The 27,801-nt window shown below is 43.9% G+C and overlaps 2 protein-coding genes across 2 annotated transcripts; both read right to left on the bottom strand.

Moving 5' to 3' along the window:
• Positions 1–258: 258 nt before the first annotated feature.
• cfl1 (cofilin 1) lies at positions 259–6,591 on the bottom strand. The gene is made up of 4 exons (XM_030061972.1): positions 6,444–6,591; positions 2,042–2,352; positions 1,846–1,922; positions 259–1,275 (listed from the first exon to the last, which is right to left on the bottom strand). Exons 1-4 carry the CDS (start codon positions 6,444–6,446, stop codon positions 1,163–1,165), a joined length of 504 nt encoding a protein of 167 aa, XP_029917832.1. The 5' UTR covers positions 6,447–6,591; the 3' UTR covers positions 259–1,162.
• Positions 6,592–8,411: 1,820 nt separating this feature from the next.
• LOC115366320 (atlastin-3-like) lies at positions 8,412–27,608 on the bottom strand. Its single transcript, XM_030061675.1, has 14 exons — positions 27,470–27,608; positions 26,203–26,424; positions 23,988–24,122; positions 14,980–15,084; positions 14,829–14,879; positions 14,499–14,555; positions 14,279–14,371; positions 14,052–14,190; positions 13,824–13,951; positions 13,695–13,751; positions 13,462–13,533; positions 12,452–12,643; positions 11,956–12,195; positions 8,412–10,799 (listed from the first exon to the last, which is right to left on the bottom strand). Exons 2-14 carry the CDS (start codon positions 26,404–26,406, stop codon positions 10,737–10,739), a joined length of 1,536 nt encoding a protein of 511 aa, XP_029917535.1. The 5' UTR covers positions 26,407–26,424; positions 27,470–27,608; the 3' UTR covers positions 8,412–10,736.
• Positions 27,609–27,801: the final 193 nt, after the last annotated feature.

The raw sequence follows: 27,801 nt of genomic DNA, 5'->3' as shown, positions 1-27,801 counted from the left end.
CATTAATATTACAAAGTGGAACTGACTCACACCCATCCTGAGCATCATTTTAAAATTAGAGGGCACATACTTGATGCTACTTTTAAACGACCACTCCTAAAGCTTATCAGTCATTATGACAGATGATTCAGTGACAGTAAATTAGCACATAATGAGACTTAAGAAGTTTATAAAGGAAATGGTGTAACAACTACTCGTTTCCTGTGGTTATGTGCAATATAGAAGTAAAAGAAGCGGAAAAAGAGCAGGACAAGTCAGTAGTTTAGTGCCTTTTATTAGAGATAAGGAGACGATACAAAACATCCACCATTCAATATTCAGTCTATGCTCTGAACACAGGCCCTTCAAATACATCGCTCCCCATCTGACCTTTAGAGGACCATCCAAAGTTTTAACTGACCAGATCCTGGTTTTAACAAGTACAAGGAATGTGTTTGTTTAACTACATCAAATGCCATTGTTTTGACTGAAAACTGCAAATAAAAATGGAATCACTCAAGTTTTGGAATTTGCATGTTTCGAAAAAAATCCCAAAAAGAAAAGAAGAAAAAAACAAAAGAAAAAAAAAAACAAAATATATATTTAACCGTGTTCCCCCAGAGAAGGTTTTGATACATCTTGTGCAATCAAGAGTAAATTTGTTTATACTACACCTAGTCTCAACTACACACACTTACAAAACTTAACTAGAAGTTTGGCAAAAAAGGTAGTTGGAACAATTATTTATTTATTTTTTAATCAGGATTCAATAGTTGGAATCATAACAGTTGTTGCCTGTCCCTTTCTCTGCAATCATTCAAATGGAACCCGGAGAGAACAAAACCCTGTCCTTAAACATTTACATTATGTGTATTTAATTTTTAAACTCATCATCCTTCCGCAGTTGTATCTTAATTTTTTTTTTCCTTGTGTGTTTTGTTCATATTCATTATGTTGCGTGAACTGGAATGACAGTCTGCAGCTGTGGAACTTTTTTTTTGTTTTCTTTTTTTAAAACTGTCACTTTACTCCCCCCCCCCCCCCACCACCCACAATATCCCTCCCCAAGAGTCCCGCAAATGATCCTGGTTCTGCTTTTGCCCTTCCTCCAAACCAAACTGGAATGAACAGCTAAACCCAACAGATGTGTCTGGAAGGCCTCAATTGAAGCCGGGCGCAAGATTTATAGAGGGCATCCTTCCAGGGTGATTACCGATGAGCCGCCCAGCTTCTCAGCGAGGGTGCGCCGATCTTTGATGTCCTCCAAACCGTTCACCTGCCACTCATGCTTGATACCTGGAATTAAACATGAAAACAATGAATATTTGAGCATTTATCAGTATTAAGTAATCTTTAGGTTCCCTGTGGTAACCTGAAGATTATTGTGGGGCGAGGAGATGAAAATAGTCTAAATCAAAATCAAATCATAGCTCCAATTAGTCACAATCACAGTGGAAAATTCACATTATGCCAAAAATACAATCTGGCCATTATCACCAGGCCTAATGGTGAGATATTTCTTTCTGCTCCTTTTGAGTGGAAACAAGAAGAAACTACAAGTGCGGCAAAATCAGTAAATACTAAGACGCTGCCTATTGATCTGAGACTTCCTCTCTAGTGTGATCAAAACTCTACACATTTTTAAGCTTAATAGTTGTGAAATCTGAAATATGCCCATTTCCCATTCTGATTTCTTCTTCTTTTTTTTCGTTAATGCTTGACCATTTTGTTGAGCGCACACACAAACCCTCATTTAACACCTTTTAAGTGCCAAACTGGATCCAACTCTCAATGTCCTGAAGTGACTTAACAAGTTACTTTATCACTCATTTAGCGAAGTCCAGAAAATAAAAAACTGCCACTCACCTGTGAATTTCTTCTTGATAGCATCTTTTGAGCTGGCGTAGATCATCTTGCTCTTCAATGGAGCATTATCTGGGGCCCTACAAATGGGAAAAGAATATTAAACCAGATGTCTTCACATTCAGACTATAAAACACTTTAAGTCTAATGATTCCTATGTGAATTAAAAAAAAAAAAAAAAAAAGAGCCCTGTCCTCACCAGAAGATGAAGACCAGGTCCTCCTTCTTGGTTTCCTTGGTCTCATAGGTGGCGTCATAGAGCGCATAGCGGCAGTCGTCTGCGGGCAGCATCTTTACAAAGTGCAGGTAGGGGTCCTGGACGGTGGTGCCCAAGTCTCCCAGCAGGATCTCTCGGCCATCCTCCAGAATAATGTTCTTATTGTCCTTGCTGATACAGAACATAACGGCCTTCTTCCTCTTCTTCTTCTCATCCTCATTTACCTGAGCCTTGCGCACCTTCATGTCATTGAAGACTGCAACCACTTCATCTGTCACTTTTACCCCGGAGGCCTGCACAGAGAGGAAGCCGTTAACATGCTGTCAAAACACACAGTATTTATAGTTCACGACAACAGCTGTCATTACTGACATTTTATGAACTTTAAATAAGGCAAAAGTAACAGGTTGGTCTTTTCTTAATGAGAGTTTAAAATTGTTTTTTTATGTTGTAAACAGTGTAAGTCAGTTATTATACAACAGGCGATACAAACTCTATCTGTGTATGCAATTTTCATAAAAATAATCCCATCATGACTGGCAGAGAAGGACAGACACAGGATTGTTAGAGGAGAAAGAGCTGCTATTATGTTCAAGTGGCCAGAAATGATGAGTAACAACAGAAAACACTGACACCAGGAAACTGAAGAAGGGCCTGAGAGAGCCGCATGTGACTATCACACGCAGCAGTAATGCGCCTTACAAGGACAACTGATAAGGAGAATTGAAACGCAAGGTGTGGCTGTGACTAGTTCTTAGCAACAACGGTGGGGAGGGCAAAGCTGAGGAGTATAGTCCGCCAATTTAATCTACTGGCACTACCATGACAGGCAGCATAGGTCAAATGAAAAGAGCACTGATGGTTCGACCAATAAAGCCTTATAGATCTATTCACTGTGTGTAAGGAACGGCTCTCACAATGCATGAGAACAGAAACCAAACGTATCAAAGCCAAAGTTCAATTTGAGCACTAGTGCAAAACGGCAGAAGGTGAATAGCTGAGGTTTATGAGCAGGGCACGGCTGGCACGTACACAACATTACATAAGAGGCGTTCCTTACGAATGACACATTACATGAGATGTTTCACGCCACGTAGCTCGACCATACAGAGGGACATGTGGATGAGGCCGAAGCCAGGAATTAAATACAAGCTTCTGACACAAACAATGGCTCTTCTGTTCAAATAAAATACAAGTCACATCCCTGAGTCACAGCTGCCCCATAAACTCAGTCGAGTCTTCTGACATTTGGTTAAGGCACTCTGCCACAGGAAACTCAAGTCTCTGGACAAGATGGGTGATGATGATATAAAACCTGTCTCTTGTGTATGAATGAATGTTTCCCTTAACATGAATGTTAACGAGGGAAAAAAAATAAAACTATGGGGAAAAGAATTTTCAGTTGAGCATTCAAGACTCAACTGGTTCCTGTTCTGACAGACATGTCCTGCCAGCAACAAATATGCAATGGAGCCATGAGGAAGAGCTGCTGGTGTGTAATGTGGTACCAAGCATTGCCCAACTTGAGAGGACTTGAGTAAAGAGGTGTGGACACCTGCACCGAGTGTTGACTCAGGGCATGCTCGCCTGTGTGCGAGATTGCGCAAATAGTCCGGATAAAGGAGAGAGGTAATAATTAATAATGAAATATCAACTTCTCACAAGTGGCACCTTCAGAAATCTCAACTTCAGTGGCAACCAAAAATAAACATTGTTTCCTTTGTCCTTTGTAGTCAAAAGTTTGAAGTGTGACGGTTAAGTCATAAAAGTAGCCAGTGCAGATCACAGCCCGCCCTCTCAGTCAAGTCCCTCCTTCTGCTACGAGACACTGTCGCGCACGGTTTTCTGATCTGAAGATATCTCTACAGTCAGCACGTTTTCTCTGTGTAATACCTCCATAGTGACACCGAGAACCCATAATGCACATGCGCACTGCACCTTGTTGTTCAGGACACTTCCAAATGTGTAAATGTGCATCTGTGTGTGAATGTTTTTTTTTTTTTGAACTGATATCTACATTCCTAGACACTTGTACATATGTACACCCCTGTAGTTTAGTTCATTTAAATTTAATGCCTTTTTTGTACCTCAAGTACATTTACTGCAAATTCACATCATTACCCATATCCCCTTATCCTTCTAATTGTCATATACATTTATTTTTATGCTTCTAAACTGTACAATTTAATCAATGAGTATATGCACAATCCATTTGTTTTACATTTACTGTAAATTCATGCTTTACCTTCTCATTGTTGTATTCTGTATGCATAATTGTATGCTTCAATGTCTCCCAAAGTACACAAAATCACATTTTGTTTTCTTTTTATTATTATTATTTCCAAAAATTAACATGCTGTAATCACGACCAGCAGTTTATACATTCACTCCATTATGCTCTAGTGCTGTAATCATCCCCTAAGAAGGTGTTTATTCCTCAGTTTTGCAGTTGTGACAACCAAATGTGCCACGGGGGATCTCTGAACTTTCACCTTATCTAATCTGGAGCAGAGATCATTATCTCCCCGTCCAGACACCAAGACGTGTTGCCAGGAGTCAAGGTTCAAGCAAAATGTAAGCTGACCAGAATACTGATCAAGTGACAGATTTTCCAACATAAAGAGACACCGAAGTATGCAGCCCTCATGCCATGACCATATGGGCAAATTACACCAGCAGGCCAAACCTAATACAGGAATTAGTTAGAGCACATGAGCGGACAGAGATATTTCTCTACTGCCTTCTCCCTGATTTGACTGCAGACCTCCACAGTGTCACATGGGAAACAGTTGAGTCCAATCATCTTGCATCCATCCACATTTTTAACAATAAGTTTATTGCTCTCTTTCTGTCCAACATACAACTGCAAAGTTTGAAAAAAAAAAAAAAAGAGAGCGAGAGAAAGTATGCATGAGACAGGTTTAAGTCCTGACGTCAGGCTGTTAACGATGCAGAGGCCGCAACGAAATGCAATATAAAACACAAAAGCTAGGAGTTGAGAGAAACCTCTTAAAATCTAAAATTTCCTACGGATCGACTTCAGAAGCAAGAATTATAAAATTAATTGTTCCGCGTTGCAGTGATTCACGGTGAAAATTACACTTGGATTCCTGAAATGTACTGAATATGCCAAACTTAGTCGATATGGTCGTCTTGTGTTGGAGGATGCAACAATAAACAAATGCATCATTTACTCGAATTGTGCGACCCGTTAAACCCATGTACAAATTAGATGCGTAGTACCAACCAGGAAGAACAGACCGAGCGGCTTCAGCTAGCAAAACCTAAATGCTAAAGTTGACGTTACATAATTGTGACATCCTTTTGAATATTTATCACAACACATCCGAAAAACAAGACAAAATGCCGATGCGCCGGGCGGGCATTTTAATAAAATTAAATGTAACGGCAGAGACTCTTAATACGACGACAACAAAATGGTCTTTGCACCAAATTCAGGGTGGGGCCATGAATGCAGCACACGCACATGTGCGCTAGCTTGCTATATAAGGCAAAACCCGTTCAAATGTCGTGTCCGTTTTGTCAATTCACACATTCACCTACCGCCGTGCATCGGCCACAAACCCGAAATTTTGCCTATTTAGTGTCCCTGTGTGCGGAGGTGTGTAAAATTTCGGGTGTAACGGTGCACACACAAGCGATGAAAGAGCAAATACACGCTAGCGAGGAAGCCGTGCGCAGACAAAGAACAAGGAAATCACAGCGCCCTGGCTAGCGTCAGCCATGGTGGGTGTCATTTTCTGCCTCGGCTCACTGCGAGCTAACACTACCGTTAGCCAGTGAGACAGGCCCCGGGGCGATGCACCTGCCGACTGCACCTATGGAGGGCGTAGGATATCCGGAGCGCGTCAAACACCTGAAGTGATGAGTAGAAATAAGACAAGCCGCCGTTATGCCGGCGACGTGAGCGCTGGCGGAACGGAGGGCCTGATAAAGGCTTTTGTCAGCGAGAAATGGGAGAGGAAGGAAATGGCGCCAGTTGTTTTGGGCCGTTTATTCTCCCCATCCTCTATCTCGCATCCCCGTCGAGAATTACAACAATCAACACCTCTTACACCGATTCTGTTATAATCACGAGTTAGTTTTGATTTATTCACACCAATATTAGCTCGCCCAGTCGCACCAATCCAGACATCAAAGCTAACCGGATTTAGCCATGAGCTAGCAGCTCCTGCGGCAAGCAGCCGGGCATCATGAACACTGACCGGCTTGCCATGTTTGATACTCAATGGAATGGCTCTCATCGCGAAAAACGAGGAAAAAATGCACATTAATCCTGCCCACGTCGTGCTATTAAGCATTATTATACAGTATTAACCGACGATGGCTGGTGAAATTAGTTAAAAAACGACATTAAACCTACCATTGCTGTGGCTCTGTATTGGTCGGTGTCTGGATAGAAATTGAATGAGCTATGATGAATAGTCGATCTCGCTCGCACTGGATACACAACGTGAGCGCGCTTTGCTCGGTCGGGGCGCACGATCACGGACGAGCGCGCGCATCTAGTAATACGATTGTCCGACTATTTCTTTTGCAGCACGGAGTTTATTATTATTCACCCTATTTTATCACTTGTAGCCCCAGGCGGGGCGGTGGGTATAATTAAACAGATAATTAGCTTTAAGTTGGTGACTAATAATGCAGGAATTAATGTGGTTTTATACCCCAAACATTATTATAACGGTGAGCACGGCGAGTCCTTACTTGTTATTTGCTCACCGCCGACGCTAGATGTGAAGTAAAGATCAGCGTTTTAATGTATGTGCTCCACATAGTGTTTCTCATAATCTTTAGCTCCATCCGTGTTTGATTTTGATGTTTAAGAAATTTTACAGCGCTTTCTTTTGTGGCGGCGGGCGGCAACTTTGCACAAAACAAACACACCAAATGAGTGGCGAGATGCGGCGGAGGGCATTATGGGAATATGTGTTTGTATAATCCCTGAATAAATTGGCTGTACTCACGCACACACACACCCCTGGAAATATTTTGGTAATGTATTGCACTGAATGATGGAAGGTGGGCTGAAGACGCAGTTTTTGTCTTTTGAGGCACGGCGTGTTAATTAGCATGACAATTATTACGACCTGCCACTTCCAAGAGCACATACTCCCAACCTTACGATGCGGATGTATACCTTATCACTGAAATCCAATTAAATTATTTGATGGTGTGCAGGTGAATAATTTTACAGACATCCCATGTGTCATGTCCAAAGTCCTTGGCATAAAACAATAACAATGTGCCGTCTGATCATGGGGGGAAAAAACATGGGCGATGGTTTGAACGAGGAGCGCAACAGTCAGTCATTATTACTACTGAGGTCTGTGTTGTGGTTAGATGGGAATATTGTGGCCTCTCGTGTTTTTGACCGACATCCTGCAGACGAAACGGTTTCCATGATGGAGGAAAATAATTTCTACCTCTGTCGTTCATCCTCTCTCCTCCTCCCTCCTGCCCCCTCCCTCCCATCTCTCTCTCTCACCCCACCCTCCGCAGGGTTTGTTGAACTCACTTCCAAATATGGAAGCGAATGGTAGCGGCGGCGACGGTGCACGCGCCTCGCTACAAGGCGGGCCGCGACGCTGATCACCATATAAGGAAACAAGGGACACGAATTTCGCTAAAGCAGATTTCAGTGCGAGGAAAGAGCCGAGAGAGGAGAGGAGAGAGACAGAGAGAGAGACAGAGAGAAAGAGAGAGAGAGAATGTGGCGAGAGTCGAGGCGGTGGTGTATCTGTGAGCGGAGAGGAGAAGAAGGAGGGGACGAAGATGTCAAAATCAGCTGCAGGGATGGGCAAATGTGCACAGCTAGAGAGGATGAATGGATGGATGGATGATGGATGGATGGATGCTGCCGTTCTTCGTCTGTGCGGTTTATGTTATAGGGTGTCAGTGTTTCCCAGGTCATGCAGCTCCATGTGGTGGTTTTGGGACAGGTGTATCCACTGGTTTATGGGATTATACATAATGCACACTTTTCTTTAAACCCAATTTCTGAGGCTCATATTTTTACATTTATTTCCTTTTACATTTCTTATAATTCCTCTCTTTAGAATTTCAGCATCTGACCCAATTTCCCCTCGCAGCTCAACAAAATATTTCTGATTCTGATTATCTGTGCCCTGCGTTAGGTGATCATCATGAAGCCCAGGAACATACAAATTTCATTTAAAAAAAAAAAAAAAAATGTGAACAGCCTATATACACTTATGTAAGCTGAGACTAAGTGAGTTGATCCTTCACCACATAGCATCTTCATAAGTGTAAAATTCACCCATTGGAGAAAGCTGGCATTAAAAAAACAAAACAAAACAGGATAATCCACTTCTTTCAAGCTCTGTTTATTCTTTATAAAACAGCATTTCAAATCAAGGCCACCATACTCCTGCAAAAAGATGGTTACAATAGCAGTAACTGCAAAAAATATCATGCATCTCATCGCTTTCAGAATGAGCTGTAGCCTGGGTAGAAAGCACATAGACAAGGAGGGGCAGTGCAATATTAAATGCTTTACAACATCTGAGTCTTCCTCCTCTTATGGAAAGGAACAGAAGTGGAATGTGCAAAGTGAAGATCAGAGATCATAGATTTAGAATTTCTCAGGAAAAAAAAAAACAAGTCTCTTGTCCTCCATACTTGTCTAGTTAAGCATAGTGAGTTTTTATATTTTGGCCCTGTCTCTTATGACTTAGGGTATACCGTAATGTAATCCCGTGAGATTAAAGTTCACACAGTGTGAGTTCATCTGAGGGTACTGACAAATATGCAGGATAAACACTGGAAAGATGACAGCCTTTTTTGTGGGGCATTTTTCCTATTTCAGTGCAGTGTGTGTTATGATCGATTAGTATGTATAGTCAAGTCATTTGTATGTTATTAAAAATACTTCTATAAAGTGCAATGCAACTATTTTCTGAATCTTTGGATCAAATTTTCACATAGGCCAGACAGTCCGACAGCCTCTTTGCATTTTAAACGCTGGCTTTGCCAAAGTAGAGGTTTCTCCGAGCCAATGTTTCTGTTTCGGATTTTCATTTACTAGTGTGCACGGATGATCTGTCTACCGTATGCCACACTGGTGAATAATCAAAGTCTTTCTGATTTGGCTTGGGAAGCCCTTGGCCCCACATGGCCCTGCTCACCATGTGATTGATGTGTGGAAAACATGGTTGGCTGGTTAAACGGCTGCATGTAAATGAGGATCATCAGTGTCAAACTGCACCTAAAGCAGCTTTTTCCATGTAATATAGGTAAGAAGTTGTGCAACCATTACATTAACCTTTAAGTCATCTATGCAGCTCTGAGGCAGGATTTATATCTCACTGCCATGTTTAATGAGCATTTAACCGAAAAGAGAGCAGTTTGTTTTTGCTTGTGTTGAAAACTGAGTTTTAAGTTAACAAGCTGACACTAAAGTTAATACAGGTTTTTAGCAGGTCAGATAAAACACACCATAACACACCCTCTATGGAGAACAGTTCAGTCTGAAACAAAAAAATGTTCAAAGCTGTGATTCCTTTACTTGCAGTGTGCTGGCCAACCATGTGCTCTGTGTTGCATCAGAGAGATTTAGATCAATGTATTCCTAAAAATCACCTCTATGGACTGGACTATTCAAAGTGATAAGATTGCAGGGCCAAAATATGTTCAAAAAGTGCCTATTCACAAACATTGTATTAAAGCTAACTCTTTGGCTGACTGGTCACCAGTTGTAATCTGTGTTGAATGTTTATCACCTCTCAGTATTCAAATAATATATTATCTTTGGAGTTGGAAGTTTTTAGAAAATACCAAAAGTTGTGCTAAATAATTTCCCTTGACAAAGATTATCTAAATCTACAAACTATAACTACCATCAAGGAATAAACAGCAAAGCATCATAAACTCACAAGAATAACGATGCAACATGTCATCATTTGCGTACATAACGTTTCCACATTAAGTCAGAAAAGATCTGCTGTGCTTTGCGAAAGTGCTTTTCCTGTTCTCATTGCAAAATAGTGTCAGTTAACCTACTGGAACTGCTAGTTTATATCAAACATATTGCAAAATTACAAATAGAATGGAATGTATTTAAGGCCACAGAGTGGTAAAAAATATAGCCTCAAGGTAAAGATGTATAAATGTATATGCATTTATGCATTAAAGCCAGCTTATTATAGTAATTTGTTTAAAGATACACTGCTGAAGCTTTGTGTCTTTGAACAGCACCCTGGCTACCCCTGACTGAGCAATGGTCATTAACATTAAAGTATGGTGCATTCAATTTAAATTTAAACAAACAAAAATAAAAAAAAGTTGTAGGTTTCTAGGTAAACAACAGGCTGTCCATTAAGACCAATGGTAAACACGTAAAATGATGGCAATGTCGATGTAAGACGCCAAGTAACAGTAAGAGGTGTTAGGCAGTGCTGACTCCCTGCCTCAGTGACTCCACTCAGCTTTACACATGTTTAGACTTTAACAGGCAGAATACTCTACACATGAGAAGATGCTGGTGAATTGGCATCATTATTTACCCGGTGCCAATGTAGTTTTGTTTGCTGCATGTTTGTTCCAAGGGGTGGCATGATAAGGCTTTAGAGCTGAATGTGTGCTTGTGTTGTGCGCTGGTTGCATTGCATCGAGATTACGAAGGTTCAGAGGTCCTCTAACTGGATTTCTTCTGCTCAGGAGTGCTTGTCCCTCTCGACTTGTTCACCACCACAGTGGCCTGAACAGAAACAGAAAAAAGGACCTTAATTGGACAGCAAACATGGATCAAATGCACCACATGTTGCACAATCTGAAGCGCTCCTTGCAACATTTGCTGACTTGGCTATCTTGCATCATGGTTCACAGTTTCATCTCTCAGTTTTATCTGTCATATTTTTTTCCTGTTTGGGCAATGCAAATGCCACCAGGATCCATATTTTTTTGTATTATCTAAGTAATACATTTACAGATGTGATTTTTTCACACTTCAGTAATCTGGCTCAATCTGAGCAAACACTTTGAGCCTGCAAGCTCCAAGAAAACTAAAGCAACTCTGTGGAGGTAACTGTGCTAATAAGTGGCTAGTAAGGCAGTAACACTGCTGGCCTGAGTGACGACCAAACCATCAGCAGATTATATCTTATTCTTTGCTGCCGTCATTGGTCAGAAATGACCTGACCTACTGGCCAGGGGAAGCAGACCCACAGATAGTTGATATTTATATAAAAATATATGGCATGTCTGGCATATGCAGGGCTTGCCCACATCGTGACACCATGTGGATGTTCGCAGGCCAACTCCCTCCACCAGACTGCCTGGCAAAAAAAAAATCTTCCTGTTTCTCAGCTGTCTGGATGCCTAAGTAGCCTTAGTAGGTGAGGAGATACAAACAAAAAAAACAAACAAACAAAAGACTAAGAAAACAATCCATTGTGCGAGAGAGTGAGCAAGTTTTAAATTAAAATTCTAAATCTGCTGGTCTCATTGTTGACTTTTCACACGGTACCAGATTCTATAAACCAAACCAAAACCAAACCAAAGTAAAAAAATGCAGGGTGGTATATTTTTATGGAAATAGCATGTTAATTACTTTGGCTGGTAAAAAAAATCTTAATGAGTAATTTACATTAAGTTTCCCAGCTCCTGACAGATGATTCACAGGTTTAACCTCAGACACTGTTGGTCTACAGTCTGTTTTTAGTCTCTCTCTGATCCTTGGAAGTGACCCAGAACAGTTTAGGCGTTCACAATGTTCCCATGTCACTTGTCTCATTTGCTCCCTCTAGTGGCTCCCTCTTGTCAGTCCATGCATCAAATGAATACCCAGGTGCTCTGAATGCCATATGTTAACACACAAGTTAAAACACATTAACCACCACCTGAATTCCTCTCACCTGCTCCAGGATGACGCCCGCCGCCTGGTCGATGGCTCCTCCTACTCCCCGGTACCGGCCAGAGTAGCGCACGAAGGCCCAGGTCAGCATGGCAACCATAGCCAGGCCCAAAACACAGTCACACGCCACGGCAACGGTGGTCAGACCGATGAAGATCAGTATCCCCGACAGCACGTACAGGAGGCACACGAGGACAAACAGCACTGCAGGTGTCCGGAATGCACTGAAGAGATTTTTTGACTTTAAAAAGAGAGAAAAAAGAAAAACATTTATTAATATACACTTGTAAAACCACATCCATGTTCAAAAAGAGTTATGGAATAATTATTTGTAAACATAATCAAAGGGAAATGTTTTTTTATGAAATATAACAAGCATTTTAATGTAGTTCTGTGTGTCTACAGAACAACTACCCACTTTTATGCATAAGCTTCAGTTATTTCTACACATTATTCAAAGTAGAAACTGACAGTGATGAAATGATGATGCCTCTTACCGCATTGTGCTTACTGAAAGACTGCCACATTTCTCCGAGCTCTACTTCCAGCTGTGCTTGGTAACGGTCGCAGAACTCCTGTCCGCCCATCTTCTTGGTGGACGAAAAGGTGTGAAGAGCCTCCCGGAAGAAAAAGTCGTGCTTCTGCTCGAGAGACTCGGGGGCCACATAGGGCAGGTCTCCTCCGCAAACCTTTAAAAAGGGAAACCAAGAGGAAACAAAGGATGTGAGAAAGGGCGTTTGTAGTCATCATCATGTTAATGTCACCAGCAAGATTTCTACTCATCCTGCCTCTGCAGATAAAAACAAATCAGCATGATTTCATATCCCCAGAGAACACTTGGAACAATAGATTTTTTTTAAAAATTACACATTTCAGGTGTTTCCGTGGCCTGCCACACATAAATAAGCACTGATTTTTTCTCGACATGATTTACGCATCATACACAGCACTCCATTACATTTTTAGATGCAGGTGAGGCCTGTATTTTTATCTTTAAAACTCCTATAAAACAGTTAACCTGTAATGTCTGAATGTGAGACTTTTCCGAACAAATTGACTTACACACATTTAAAAAAAAATAATAAAAATACTGGAGAGGTTCCCCCACTGGTTGATAGCGATTGAGCAAACCTTTTGTCATTATGCCATTAAAGCATGAAAAGCATAAGACATTAAGTATAATATCAAAATGATATCATATACATTCAAATGAATTAAAATATACATTCTTAATATGGGGGGAAAATCATGTACCTACTTTTCACAAACAATGATTAAAGAAAAAATAAACCATGCTTTATAATTATCTGGAAGGTTTCTCCAACAGAAAAGGTTTTCATTAACATTAATGTGATGATTTTAATTTGTTACACCTTTGTCATACAAATCTGGGTGAATGACAACCTGCCTACAGTGAGGATGGAATAAAGAGGGAATGTTAATCCACCATCTTCAGCATGTGACCCTGATGCATAAATTCACATTTCATCCTCAGTAATGAACCCACCTTTTCCATGTTCTTGTAATATTGGTCTTTAGCTGCTGCCACTGCTGCCAGATTATTGGCCTCTGCTGTTGCCTTGAAACAGAAACACAGTGCATCAAAAACATGTTAGCTGATACAAAACAGAACATGCCAGAATGTATAACTTTGTGCTTGGTTGAATGGCAGCAGAACATTAATACTAATCCACAAGAAAATGTGTGGCATGTTCAAACTTCTGCTAATTTTGCATGTACCTGCAGCATGGACTTTGGGTGTGGCAAGTCTTCTCCCTGGTAAATCTTGATGTACGCCTGTCGACACAAAAATTACATGAGAGGCTGATTCAGTTTTAGTAATAACAATCAAATATAGAGAGTATTTACCTTGAAGAACTCAAGCAGGCCCATGCAAGTGACTTTGTTGCCATTGATTTCTTTCTCGGCCAGTTTGTCCGGGTGCAGCAGAGCAGGGATCAAGGTCTTCAGCTCCTTTCTGAACTCGGGCGCCACATCTGACACATTGAAAATAATGACATGTAGGGCAATACTCCTTAGAGCAGGCATACACATATTGTCAGGAAGTAAAACTGGGTGGCCAACTGGGAATCCTACCTTGAAGTTGGCCCTCGAACGTAGGGCTGGTGGCAACCTTCAACCCCGGATGAGGTAACAGGAAACAAGAAATGTCGGTGAAGCAAGAGTGGATGTGCTCCCTCACCGTTTGCAGCTCCTCATGCTGGGCCTCCTTAACCTTGAAGAACAATGCAGAGGCAAGGTGAATTCCCAGTCTCAAAACTCTATGATACTTGGAATAAATAGGAATAAGACAGAACTGGTACCTGTAACCGTTTATCCAGGAACTCACTGCCCCCTTTCAAGCCGTAGGTGTATTCATAAGGGAAGCTCCAATCCCTGATTAGGAACATCAAAGACTATAAGAAAAACGGAAATGTGTTAAAACGCTACAATCACTTTCATTACAGCAAAACAAAATGTAAATATCACATTTATATCTAATATAAGCAACAATGGACAAATAAAGGTTCATGGTTCCCTTACTTGAAAGGGCTTTAGGAATATTTCATCCATGGCGAGACGACCATACTCCGTGAAAAGCTGTAAGGAGCAGGCATAATGACAGCCATTATGCAAAATTAGTGAGATGCAAAACAAACAAAAAAAGAAAATCAAAAACAGCAACATAAAAATACCTACAAAATACCTACATGTCTTAAGCAATGATGAAAACTGTGGTTTAAGGTGACTGAATTACGCATGCAATTCCTCTTGAAGGCCACAAAATCATGTTTTACAACTTCCCTGACATTCCCTGTTCCCTTTTCACTGCCTCGAGGCTTCCCCGTGTGTTTATTTCTCAAGTAAACAAACCTGTAGCTGCTGCAGATCATCTTCCTGAATGTTCTGTGAAAGGTTGTAGATCTACGAAAGAAAGAATATAAGCATGAATTGCAAGAATAAATAAATTATTAAATCTTTAACAATAGTCTAATAATCTTTAATAATAAATGAGATAAGTCACCTGCATGGAGCTGGTCATGGTGCTCAGGGCAAATATGGTGGCACAGTCCTTCACAGTGGATTGGTTGTCAAAGGCTCCCTGGGTGTCCATCAATACCACTGCTACCTGCAGGACCACAGACACAGTTTATACCACATGATGGTTTTGCATATAATTTGTGTTTCTGAAAGGAGGGAATGCTCCATTTTGAGAATGAAAGTTAGCCTTCTGCTATGCATTGTTTTTTGTTTTTGTTTTTTTTCATAGGAGCATTAAGATATAAGGCAGATATGAGATGTAGTATGTGGGATTCCTCATAGCACCACTGCTTCACCACTGCGGAGGAAAACCTGGACTTCAGGACCACTTCCTCCATTTGCTCAGTTCGGTCCTCATCTGTAGTAGGACGTTGCAAGCCGCAGCAAATGAGAGCTAAGATACATTACAATGGCTGAGGTAGGCTGGGACTGGGAGTGTTTTTTGTGAGGAGGGGAAACGAGCATGCACAGCTGTGTGCACGAGACATTACTGGACTGATATTGTGACACTTCATTGAGGTGATGGCTGTTTTGACACGTCCCAATAGGATTTTTAACAAACCAGATCACAGCCCCTCATTGCATTTACCTGATCTGACCCTCTGCGTAGAGAAGCTTTAAGAGTGAACATTTTCACTGTGAAGACTTGTGCGTTTCTTGCTAGTGATGTCCTGCACTGACTATGTACTCCGGTAAGAGAGCAGCTGCAACCTTCAGTTGTAGTACAACAGATTTATTGAAATCCAACTTCAACAGATGAACACAGTGCACTGAGTACTTGCATCACGAGTTACAGGTTGTGATTGTTGTTGATGTATTAACAAGGCTGTGTGTGAGTGTGAATGTGTGTGTGTGTGTGTGTGGTTTCTGTAAACAAAAGAGATACAAAGATGTATAAGTCCACAGCAAAAACATCAATCTGCAACAATCTGCACATCACCTGCATAGCCACAAAAAATGTATATAATAATACAATATTAAATAAACCATTTGTGATGATTAGACAGCATACTGAATTGCTGGGCAACAATCAAACAGTATTCATTACTAATATGCATCATCTGGACCTACAACTAGTAGAAATACTGTAAATAAAGTGCAGTTACATAATTTGACCACAAGGTGGCATGTTGAGGCATTGAGGTGAGGCACGGAGTCATGCCCTGCTCGCATGGGTGCCACATGATCAGAGTGGTGCGAACAGCGCGGCGGAAAAATATGCTGCGCCACAACAATTAAATACAGCCGCCGAGGAGAGTACAATATTGGAGTAAACTACCACTGTTTAGGAACTTACAGTGCACAATATTCTGAACATACATCCAAGAATAAAGGTATGACATCTACAAATTGTCAATGGCTTGTGTATCAAACTCTCGGCGGTACAATTGAATTACTATGTTATATAACACACTACAATTCGGAAACAAAACGACAGTTTTCTGACACAAGTACAGGTAATATAACATTGATATAAATATAAATAAGGCACTTACATTGTCAGGAACGCACGAATCAACACAACAGCAATGTATAAAGTGCTTAATAGGGGAGCGCATCTGTCTGTGACGGCGGCTCACCACAAAAAGAAAGTGTAAAGTTCGCGCATGAGCAAAATCCACTCACGCAGTGACGTAATCACGCAGCCCAGCGGGGAGTTTTCTACAGCCGCCCCCGGATTCGTAGGGACGAATGCGCAGTAACAGGAAAGTCACTGCTGGGCTAGGGAGCGCTGGTGGTGCTGTCATCGGGCATCCGCGGGAGCTCGATGAGTTTAGCAACAGGACGGGTGTAGAGGTTACCTTTAATGTCCACCTCCGCTGTGCGCACCTTGCTGTCGTCGCTGGGGATGATCCGGGTGATGCGTCCTACAGGCCACAGAGCCCGCGGGAGCTGTGGGTCCACCACCATAACGACGGCGTCCACGGCGAGGTCTGTAGTGGCATTCCTCCACTTCTGACGTGGCTGAAGACCGGGGAGGTATTTGCGGGTGAATTGACCCCAAAAGTGGTCAGCAAGCACCTGGCTGTGTCTCCATCGGCGGCGTCCTAGTAGGTCACTGGATCCATACACTGCCTGAGGCAGTGAGGCGTCCCGCCGCCCCATGAGCAGAAGGTTAGGGGTGATAGGATCAGGATCCGCCAGGTCCGACGAAGCGTAGCCTAGGGGCTTAGAATTGAGGATTCCCTCTATCTCAATGAGGACGGTCAGCAAGACCTCCTCTGGGATGGATTGGTCTTTCAGGATGGTTTGGAGAGATGACTTGACTGACTTGATTTCTCTCTCCCACACTCCGCCAAAGTGTGGAGCAAGAGGTGGGTTGAATTTGAAAGCAATGGACTGCTTGGCAAGTTGGTCCTTGAGGGATGGCTCAAGTGCCTCAAAGGCATCGTGCAGCTCCTTCTCCCCGCCCCGGAAGTTGGTGCCTCGGTCACTCCATATCTCGTAGGGCTTGCCTCTTCGAGGGATGAAGCGGCGGAGAGCGAGGAGGAATGAGTCAGTGTCCATACTGGGCATCAAATCCAGATGAACACATCTGGTCGTGAGACACTTTAACACAATGCCCCATCGTTTTTCCTGTCGCCGTCCTATCTTGACCATGTATGGGCCGAAACAGTCCACTCCAGTAGACCAAAATGGAGGCTTGTTGAGTCGGAGTCGCGCAGCTGGGAGATCTGCCATTTTGGGGATTACTGGCTTGCTACGCCACTTGCGGCACTCCACACACCGCTGCTGGTGTTTCTTGATGGCTTGGCGGCCTCTTAGGATCCAGTAAGTCCTCCTAATTTCAGCAAAGACTCTCTCAGGACCGCTATGCAGGAGATGATCATCGTAGTCCTTCACCAGCAGCTGCGTGATGGGATGTTCAGGCGCAAGGACTATAGGATGGAGTGTATCCTCAGGTAAGTCCTCAGCTTTGCGGAGACGGCCTCCAACTCTAATGAGGCCTAGAAGATGGTCGTACTCTGGTGAGAGTGGGCTGAGGCGACTGGATGGCCGGACTGGATGGGAATGCTGCAGGGCACTGATTTCCTCAGGGAAACTGTCAGCCTGTGCTTGCTTGAGGAGAGCTACCTCTGTGTCTAGGCGGTCTGAGGCAGACATGAGGGGTGCTGCCGCCCCGTGAAGGGACCGGTAGGTAGCCTCCAGTAGGTCAGACCAGGTGTCGTACTGCGTAGGGTCAGGAGAGCTTGTGTAAGGGACAGCTAGCTGGCCGCAGAATGTGGACTTCCTGAGCTCGTCTGTTTCCTCAGTCCTTACTGCAGGATTAGCTGGCCAGTGGGCAGGGCTGTGATGCAGGAATTCAGGTCCACTGTTCCAACAGGACGGCTGAGTCAGCTGATGGAGTGATTTTCCCCGAGTGATGTCATCTGCGGGGTTCAGCTCGGAGGGGACGTTCCTCCAGCTGCTGATGTCAGTGTGCTCCTGAATTTCACCAATGCGTGTCCCAACAAATACTTTATACTGAGATGAGTCAGACAAGATCCAACGGAGCACAGTCGTTGAGTCTGACCAGATGATGGTCTGCCTTATTGAAAGGGTGAGCTCAGTATGTAGCAGTTTGGCCAGCTGAGCTCCAGTCAATGCAGCGCAGAGCTCCAACCGCGGCACTGACAGCTGTCTGCGTGGAGCCACACGGGATCTGGCCATGACGAAAGACACATGTGCATTCTCACCGGTGTCTTCAGCACGCAGGTAGGCTACAGACCCGTACGCTCTCTCCGATGCGTCGCAAAAGACATGCAGGTCAACTGGGGAGGCGTTCAAGTTCACACTGGCTGGCAAATAGCAGCGAGGCAGGCTGATGTGCTGGAGGTGAGGGAGCTCGTTCTCCCATGTCTGCCACGCGGTGAGAAGCTCGCCAGTGATAGGCTCGTCCCATCCTTGCTCATTCCTCCAGAGGGCCTGGATCAGCACCTTTGCCCGCGTTGTGTAGGGGATGATGTACCCAAGTGGGTCGTATTGAGAAGCCAGCACACGGTACACATTTCTCAACGTGGGCTCCATGGTGGTGGCTTGTTTGTGCTTGTAGCTGAGCGTATCGGATGGGCAGTGCCACCGGAGGCCGAGTGTCGACTCCTGTGGATCAGCTCTGTCTGCCATCAGCCACAGCTCGCAGCCCTCTGACCGTGCCTCTGGAGGGAGGTGTGCGATGACTTCAGGTTTGTTGCTCGCCCACTGTCGAATGTCGAATCCTCCGGCGGCGAGCAGAGCTCTCATCTTGTCGATCAGTTGCCTTGCCTGAGATGGCGAAGGGAGAGACTGCAGGCAGTTATCGACATAGAAGGCATTCATGACAGAGTCCAGTACCTCCTGGCTGCCAGCGCTGTTCTCCTTGGTGTGCCGCTGAAGTGCATAAATAGCACAGCATGGGCTGCAGGCAGTACCAAAGGGCAAAACACGCCATTCGTAGATGTCAGGACTGCGGTCTCTCTCCATATCCCGCCACAGGAAACGGAGCAGTGGTTGGTCTACAGGGAGAAGCCGGATCTGGTGGAACATTCCACGGATGTCCCCGCTGATGGCTACTGGATACTCCCTGAACCTGAGGAGTACGCCCAGGAGTGATGAGCCAAGGTTAGGCCCTGGGAGCAGGACGTCATTGAGGGCTATCTGCTGGTATTTGAAGGAGCAGTTGAACACCACTCTGGCCTTTCCATTATGGTAAACGATGTGATGAGGTATGTACCATGATTCAGCAGACTGGCTGGCTGCTTCATCACTGATCTTCACTACATACCCCACTCTCTGTAGCTTGTGGATCTCCTCATTGTAGATGCTGGCTAGGTCTGGATTGGTGGCCAGGCGCCGCTCCGTAGCTCTGAGGAGAGGCATCACTGCAGCTGGAGGAGCATGTAGATCAGGTGCTCCTGGCTTGCGGAGTAGAGGTGTAGCATAGCGCGTGACGCCGTCTACTGTGACCCTAAGGGTTTGCTTCTCCAAGGTGTGAACAGCTACTTGGTCTTGCTTTGAGCGCCTTGCCTCCTTCTCTGATCTGTATGGCAGTGTATCGAGTTGCCACAGCCTCTCGACATGCTGGTGCAGGTCCTGAGCAGGTGACAGGAACGCTGTATGCAAGCAGGAAGCCTCCCTGGAGGGAATCTGGAGGAAGTTAGTTGGCCCCTGTATGGCCCAGCCTAACTGGGTGCATACGGCTACTGGACCACCTGGAGGTCCAGACCGTACTGGGTGCACTGGAGTGATTAAATGGGGATGATCGGAACCGATGAGAAGCATGGGCTGTACTCGGCTGAATCCACGCATTGGCACTCCACGCAGGTGATCATACCTCTTCTTGAGGGACTCCACTGGGCACGACTGCTCAGCGAGGCTCAGCTCATCTGCAGTGAAGGCATGGCGAATCTGGTATTTCACCTGTCTATTGGGCTGAGCAGACACCTCGAATGAGACGGACGCTCCTTTCAGCTTTACAACATCCTGTCTGATGGTCCTAAGAGGAAGCACTTCTTCGTCCCTCTGCAGACCAAGATGTTTGGCAGCAGCTGGTAAGAGGATAGTTCTCTCGGAGCCGTCATCCAATACAGCGTGTGTGTCCAGTGTCCTGCTTCCGTTGTGCAGCTGAACTGGAATGACTTTCAACATGACACGACTGGAGTGACTAGTCTGGCCCACGTACACCATACTGGAAGAGGTGCTGACAGTGAGGACACTCTGATTGGCTTGGAGTGCCACTTCATGCAGTGTGAGGAGGTGTTGCTCGTTGCAGGTGGAGCACGGCTTCTTCAGGGTACAGCTCTCCGGTTTGTGACCCCGTCCACATCTCCAGCACCTGTCTTTCTCCTTTATCCACTTCATCTTCTCGGCTGTGTTAAGTTTGGAGAAATCAGCACAGGCACTGAGATAATGTTCTTGGTTGGAGCAGTATGGGCAGTATGGCTTGAAGCGCTCTCGTTTCTTGGCAGTCTGACCTGACTTAGGACTAGCTGATGAGGTATCAGGACTCTGGGCGGTTTCTGAAGTCTCTTGGTGGTTGGCCACATAGACACTGGCAGACTTGGACTTTGAGGGCCTTGATGCTTTCTCCTTCCGCTCCACCTGTGTGACTTCCGATCGGGAGGCTTCAGTGGCTCGCCTTGCTACCTGGATGGCTTGTGCCTTTCTCTCCAGCCACTCAGAGAAGTCAGGGAGAGTGTATGTCTGATCTGACCCACTGCGGATGATGCCCTGGGATAGGCAGTGCTCGGCGAAGCGATCTCTGTAGCTGGCGGGCAGTTTACTGAGTAAAGTGTCCACGTGAGAGCCACATCGGAGCTCAGCCCGAGAGGGTCCATCCATAGTGCTTAGAAGACCCACTAGAGTGCTGACAGCAGATGAGAAATCCTCAAAGGCTTGCGCATCGCCTGGCTTGATAGGCGGAGAGTTGAGGATTGTCTTCAGCTCTCCTTGAACAAGCTGACGTGGTTGACCGTACCGCTGTTCGAGGGCTTGCATCGCACTGGTGTATGGCTTTGGATCGTTAACATACCTCTTCGCCACCTGGTAGGCGTGTGGCAGTTTGAGGAGGTCAAGCAGCACTTGGTATTTGTAGTCCTCAGTCAGATGCTTATGTGGCCCAAGCACACTGTCAAGTCCTTTCTTCAGCATGATGAAGTCACTCTCTTTGCCTGTACTGAAGGCAGTGAGTTTGGGCTTTGGTATGCCATATGAAGAGGCAATGGCCATTTCTAGGATACCTGGGGCTGAAGAGTTTGACGGTGGCATGGCTGGCGCATAAGGAGGCATCGTTGGGTAGACTGGTGGAGGCGGTGCATACTGCGGCTGCGGCCAGTATACTCCTGATGGATATGGAGGATAGGCAGGGTAGGTAGGATACTGGTATTGGACTGATGGAGGTATGGGATGCTGGGCAGGTTGAAGAGGAGGATAAGTTGGCTGAAGATGAGGCCGAGGCATGGCAGGTTGGGTAGGTGGAGCCTGTGATAGAATCGGCCGTGGCACAGTCTGTGGCTGAGGAATAGGCGGCAGAGTTGGCAATGGAGCATGATAAGCAGCTGAAGCGGTATCTGGGATCACCTGAGATGCACCCTGAAGAGCTGGTTGAATGTGGGTGGATAGCTCTGATGTATGTTGCTCTCCTGTCAGATGCTGCAACGGGTCAGGCTGCTGCGACTGAAGATCTGGTAGTGGTGCTGGCTGCTGTGGTGGCTCTTTACCATCTGCTGTAGAGTCCCTTGGTCGACTGTGCTCTGGAATCGACCACTGACTGCCTGTGGGGCTGCCTAGATCTAGCCGTGGCATGCTGGAATAGTGTGGAGGATAGTGAATGTACGGTGGAGGATACACTGGGCAGCTTTGAGGGTAAGGCACTCGTTTAGCACTGTCCATGACTAGCTGTAGCTCCTCCAGTCGTTTGCTCATATCCTTGTAGCATGTCTCCAAGCGTTGCCACCGTTCCTCTTCACTGATCCTTTGTGGGCGGTGGTCAGGTGAGTGGAGGTCAACCTGGGTGTGTTCACTCGGCAATAGACTCTCCGCGGCCTGGGTGAAGGATGACTCGAACAGCGGAAGCTGCTTGGCTGGGTAGCTGAGCTCGTAGTCCGCAAGGTAACCTGGGGGCTGCCTGAGTCTGCTGGAACGAGGTCGGACATCAGGGTCTCTGCTGTAGTCCTGAAAGGTCGCCATAGTGCAGTGGGCGGGACAGATCCGGCTCGAAGGACCACTTGTGAAGACTTGTGCGTTTCTTGCTAGTGATGTCCTGCACTGACTATGTACTCCGGTAAGAGAGCAGCTGCAACCTTCAGTTGTAGTACAACAGATTTATTGAAATCCAACTTCAACAGATGAACACAGTGCACTGAGTACTTGCATCACGAGTTACAGGTTGTGATTGTTGTTGATGTATTAACAAGGCTGTGTGTGAGTGTGAATGTGTGTGTGTGTGTGTGTGTGGTTTCTGTAAACAAAAGAGATACAAAGATGTATAAGTCCACAGCAAAAACATCAATCTGCAACAATCTGCACATCACCTGCATAGCCACAAAAAATGTATATAATAATACAATATTAAATAAACCATTTGTGATGATTAGACAGCATACTGAATTGCTGGGCAACAATCAAACAGTATTCATTACTAATATGCATCATCTGGACCTACAACTAGTAGAAATACTGTAAATAAAGTGCAGTTACATAATTTGACCACAAGGTGGCATGTTGAGGCATTGAGGTGAGGCACGGAGTCATGCCCTGCTCGCATGGGTGCCACATGATCAGAGTGGTGCGAACAGCGCGGCGGAAAAATATGCTGCGCCACAACAATTAAATACAGCCGCCGAGGAGAGTACAATATTGGAGTAAACTACCACTGTTTAGGAACTTACAGTGCACAATATTCTGAACATACATCCAAGAATAAAGGTATGACATCTACAAATTGTCAATGGCTTGTGTATCAAACTCTCGGCGGTACAATTGAATTACTATGTTATATAACACACTACAATTCGGAAACAAAACGACAGTTTTCTGACACAAGTACAGGTAATATAACATTGATATAAATATAAATAAGGCACTTACATTGTCAGGAACGCACGAATCAACACAACAGCAATGTATAAAGTGCTTAATAGGGGAGCGCATCTGTCTGTGACGGCGGCTCACCACAAAAAGAAAGTGTAAAGTTCGCGCATGAGCAAAATCCACTCACGCAGTGACGTAATCACGCAGCCCAGCGGGGAGTTTTCTACATTCACTCTTTGACAGATGACTCTCTAATGTGCGAAGAGAGGAAACCATACAATATAAGGCTAAAAAGGAGGTAAATGGAATAACTTTGAATCAGATGACAGCCGATGACAGAGATGGAAGTCTGGAACCTCTGTAGAAATATCCACGTAAATATTCATTGACAAATTTAACATAATTCAATAAATACTGCTAAGTCGCAGTTCATAAATTGTTTTGGTGTTATATTTGCCAATAGTTCATGATTGATCTCCCTGATGAAAACATATGTGCAAGTACCTCTGTTCCATCACTCTTTGGGACAAGGAAAACCTCGCTCCACAGCTGGATGCCTGTTGTTTCTGGCTCTGAACCTCCTCTCCAGGAAAATCCAGTCAGGGGCTCGTCATCCTCACCCAGCCAGTTTTCATCATCCTGCAGAAATACAAAGACTAGTCTGGATCATACAGAAGCTACATGGTGAAACCTTGTTAATCCAAACCTGCTGGCTTATCAAAAAATACCAAACGTGCATGGTAAAACACACTGAATAGTATAATTTGTGATGGCATGATTCTTCAGTTGCATGTATACACAGAAATCCTGACTGCTCTGCATAACTAACAGCATAACTAAATTCTCTGGTCACTATTCCTGTTGACTATTTTTATTTTATTTTATTCGATTTATAAAGGACAGTGTGCACTTGCATAAGTTATTCACAAGAATAAAAAGATGAGTGAAGCTAATTTCCAACTGCAGAAATCTGGAGTTAATTTCCATCTGCAGTCCTTACAAAAACATTAAAACAATCAACACAATAAAACAAGCATTAAAACAAATAGACCTGGGTCATTCTATGTCATTTCAACAAATTTTCAGGACATCCCACGCACTTGGGTCTCAAAAAATTCTGAAATTTTCACCAGTTTTTTCACTGGTGAAAATTTCAGAATTTTTTGAGACCTAAATGTGTGGGCCATTTGTTGAAATGACATGGAATGACCCACCTGCACATATCAGCATGAACACTAAAAGTATGCATGTGTGTGTTCCACATGCCATATGGCCCATGTCACAAACCACACAATACCATACATACATAAACAACCTAAACATTCCTAACGTAAAGTGTGATGTAAAAGTGCCGGTTAGGTAGTAGAAATTGTTATTGCATACTTGAAGTGCCATTGTAAAGTGCTGTAAACCTATTATTATTATAATGTAAAGTGTTGATGCAAAATATTAAAGTTATCAAAGTTATTGATCTCATCAGATATGACTGCAAATATTTTAATTTATATACCAACCATGGTAGTTCAGAGTTACTGAGTTACAATGAAGATTTAATACCAACAATGGTAATTAACAAGTACAAGATGGTTCTTGTAAAGCAACACAGACAAAAACAACAACAACAAACAAACAAACAAACAAAAAAAAAAAAAAAAAACACTGGCAGGAAGTCAGACAGCACCTAGTGTTGGCAACTCTGATTGCTTAGGAGCCATTTTTGGTGGTGAGGCAGAAGTTATTATAATCTGTGTTAATTTTCATGTCACTAGGGAACCTGTTCCATTCTCTGATAGCCTTGATGGAAAAGGCGGATTGGCCCCACTCGATAGAGATCTTAAGGTCCCTGTTCTCTGCTCAGAACAGGTTACCACATAATTTTTCAACGGAGGGTGGGGCAGCATTATGGATTATTTTATGAACCAGGTGAATATGTGAGTAGATGATTAGATTGTCAAAACTTAATAGCTTGTATTTAGAGAGAATGTTACAGTGGTGGTATTGTCTTGGCTTCCCGTCCAGTGTTTTCAAGGCTTGTTCATACAAAGATTTAATCGGGACCAAAGTGGTCTGGTTGGCCTGCGACCAGCACGGCATGCAGTATCTCATGTAAGAAAGGATCATAGAATTCAGGTACATTTTGGCAGTTTCAGTTGTTAAAGAGCTCCTAATATGACGGAAATTCAGGATGTTAACATTCAACATGAGTCATCTTTTTAATATGTCTTTTAAATCTCATATTTGAGTCCAGAGTAACTCCTAGGTACTTAAATTCATCAGTATTTTTTTATCGGTTGACCTTTCACAAATATATTTGGATACTCTCCTTTTTTGTTTTGTTCGTTAAAAAACATAGCCACTGTCTTGTCCATGTTCAGCGTAAGGTACACTCGGACAAGCCACACCGCCACTTTGTCCATAGCCTCAGATAATTTGGCTGCAACTTCATTGTATTTTTTACAATGGGCAAATAAGACTGTGTCATCCACATGCATTATTGTTTTTACATTATCACAGACTGTGGGGAGGTCATTGATATGCCAGTCACTTCAGATTTAAGAGTAGAAGAAGAAAAAGAAAGAAAAAAGTGCAGTAAAATCACCTGGTGGAACACTCATTAACCAACATGAAAATACTATAGCATCATATCAGCCGCTTCTAAGTTGCAGCATTATTTTGGGGAGGGGGAAGTGCTGAATAATCACATCACAGTGCAACTCACCGTTCTATACATGTAACGGAGCATGAAGTCAAGCAGGAAGCTCTTCCCCTTCCGGAAGGCTCCAGCCACTGAGAGCACCACTACATGCTTGTCTCTGACCTCGGGGGCCAACAAGACTTTCCCCAAAGCCTCTGTGTCCAAAGCAAAGGAATGATCCTCCCTGCACACCGTGACAATCTGAACCGGGCCTGGATTATGCCCCATGGTTAGATGTATTGGTCCCTGTGGGTATCACACAGAAAAAAATCTAAATATGAAAAAACAATTCCAACATTATTTGCTTGGTACAACACACCGAGAACATTAAATATACTTGTTTCAACTCAAGCCAGTAACAATGCTGATAAACCTGTGGCGATGAATACCATTTTGGGCGTGCCTACCAAAGAATTAGACATGCACTACGCCTTTCATCGGAAACAATGTTTAGCTCTGTGTAAAGCTGACTGTGGGGTTCTCTTATGGCTGAGGTGCTGTGTGGCCCCCAGCTATCAGATGGAGCACGCTTTCAACCACACAGATTCATTTTGGCTCTTTTCAATAGACTTCATTGTTGCTCATGAGAGAGATGGTCCTTTCCCATGATGAGTCAGACAGGAAAGAGCATGAAGGCCAGATATGTGATTAAATAAACACACCAACAACTCCCTCTTTCTGCTTTCAAAAAAAAAAAAAAAAAAAAAAACACTAGTTATGTCAGGTGTGGTTCACTTAAGCTCAGGTGTGGTTGCTTACAAGTGACAGCATGACGTGCGTTTCTCCACAGTGAATTTGTGAGACAGAGCTTACGAAATAAGGTCTGCCTCAGTGAGATCCAACAACATTTTGCAATAAACCAATATTTGACTCATACGAGAGCACCAAAAGAGGCACATTTTCTCCAACTGTTGACATTTGAAGTGAGACTAGCTGAAGTCTCCTGGTGTTACAACGGCAAGACTTTAAATGAAATGCAATGTTACTTCAGCAACACACTAAGGCATTCACTGCAAATACACCCCCAGCTAGCTAATATTACATTGCATTACGTTTGAATGAGGAAAACTGTCTTATAATGTTATCATGTAAGCTACTTGGAGTCCATATTTATTGACGGGCTAACTAAAGAGGCTAGCTTACCGTGGAGGCGTTTGCCAGCTAACGTTGTTTAAGAAAAAAATAGTGTTGTTAAAGCCAGCATAGCAACACTGCCGACTTAACCAGCCGTATCAACTAGCATATAACGTTACCGTTGACTTCTTTCACAGTGTTGGTGCAACAACTTTACCTTTGGTATCCTAAAACAAGCGGCTTCAGCAGAAAGACATGCGAGTTGGAGAAACGACTTGAAACCTTACACTGACATGAAAACAACCATGAGAACTTTTTTCCACTGCGAAACTTGACAGGCTTCCGTCTTTACCGAGTGCAATGTCGCATAGGAAGTGTAGTTTTCGTCTCGTTTCCTATATGTGTTTGTGGCGTCTAAGAACTACACTTCCCAGAATGCCTGCCGCACCGCCTGCTCATGGGAAATGTAGTTTTTTCACGTTGAGTTACGAATACGGAACTTACAAAAATGTGAAGCAGGCGTGTTTTTTTTGTTTTTTTTTACGTGCA

Source organism: Myripristis murdjan, chromosome 10, assembly GCF_902150065.1.
Source record: "Myripristis murdjan chromosome 10, fMyrMur1.1, whole genome shotgun sequence".
Lineage (NCBI taxonomy): Eukaryota > Metazoa > Chordata > Actinopteri > Holocentriformes > Holocentridae > Myripristis > Myripristis murdjan.
The sequence above is the reverse complement of the archived record's forward strand: the minus strand, read 5'-3'. Positions and strand labels throughout refer to the sequence as shown.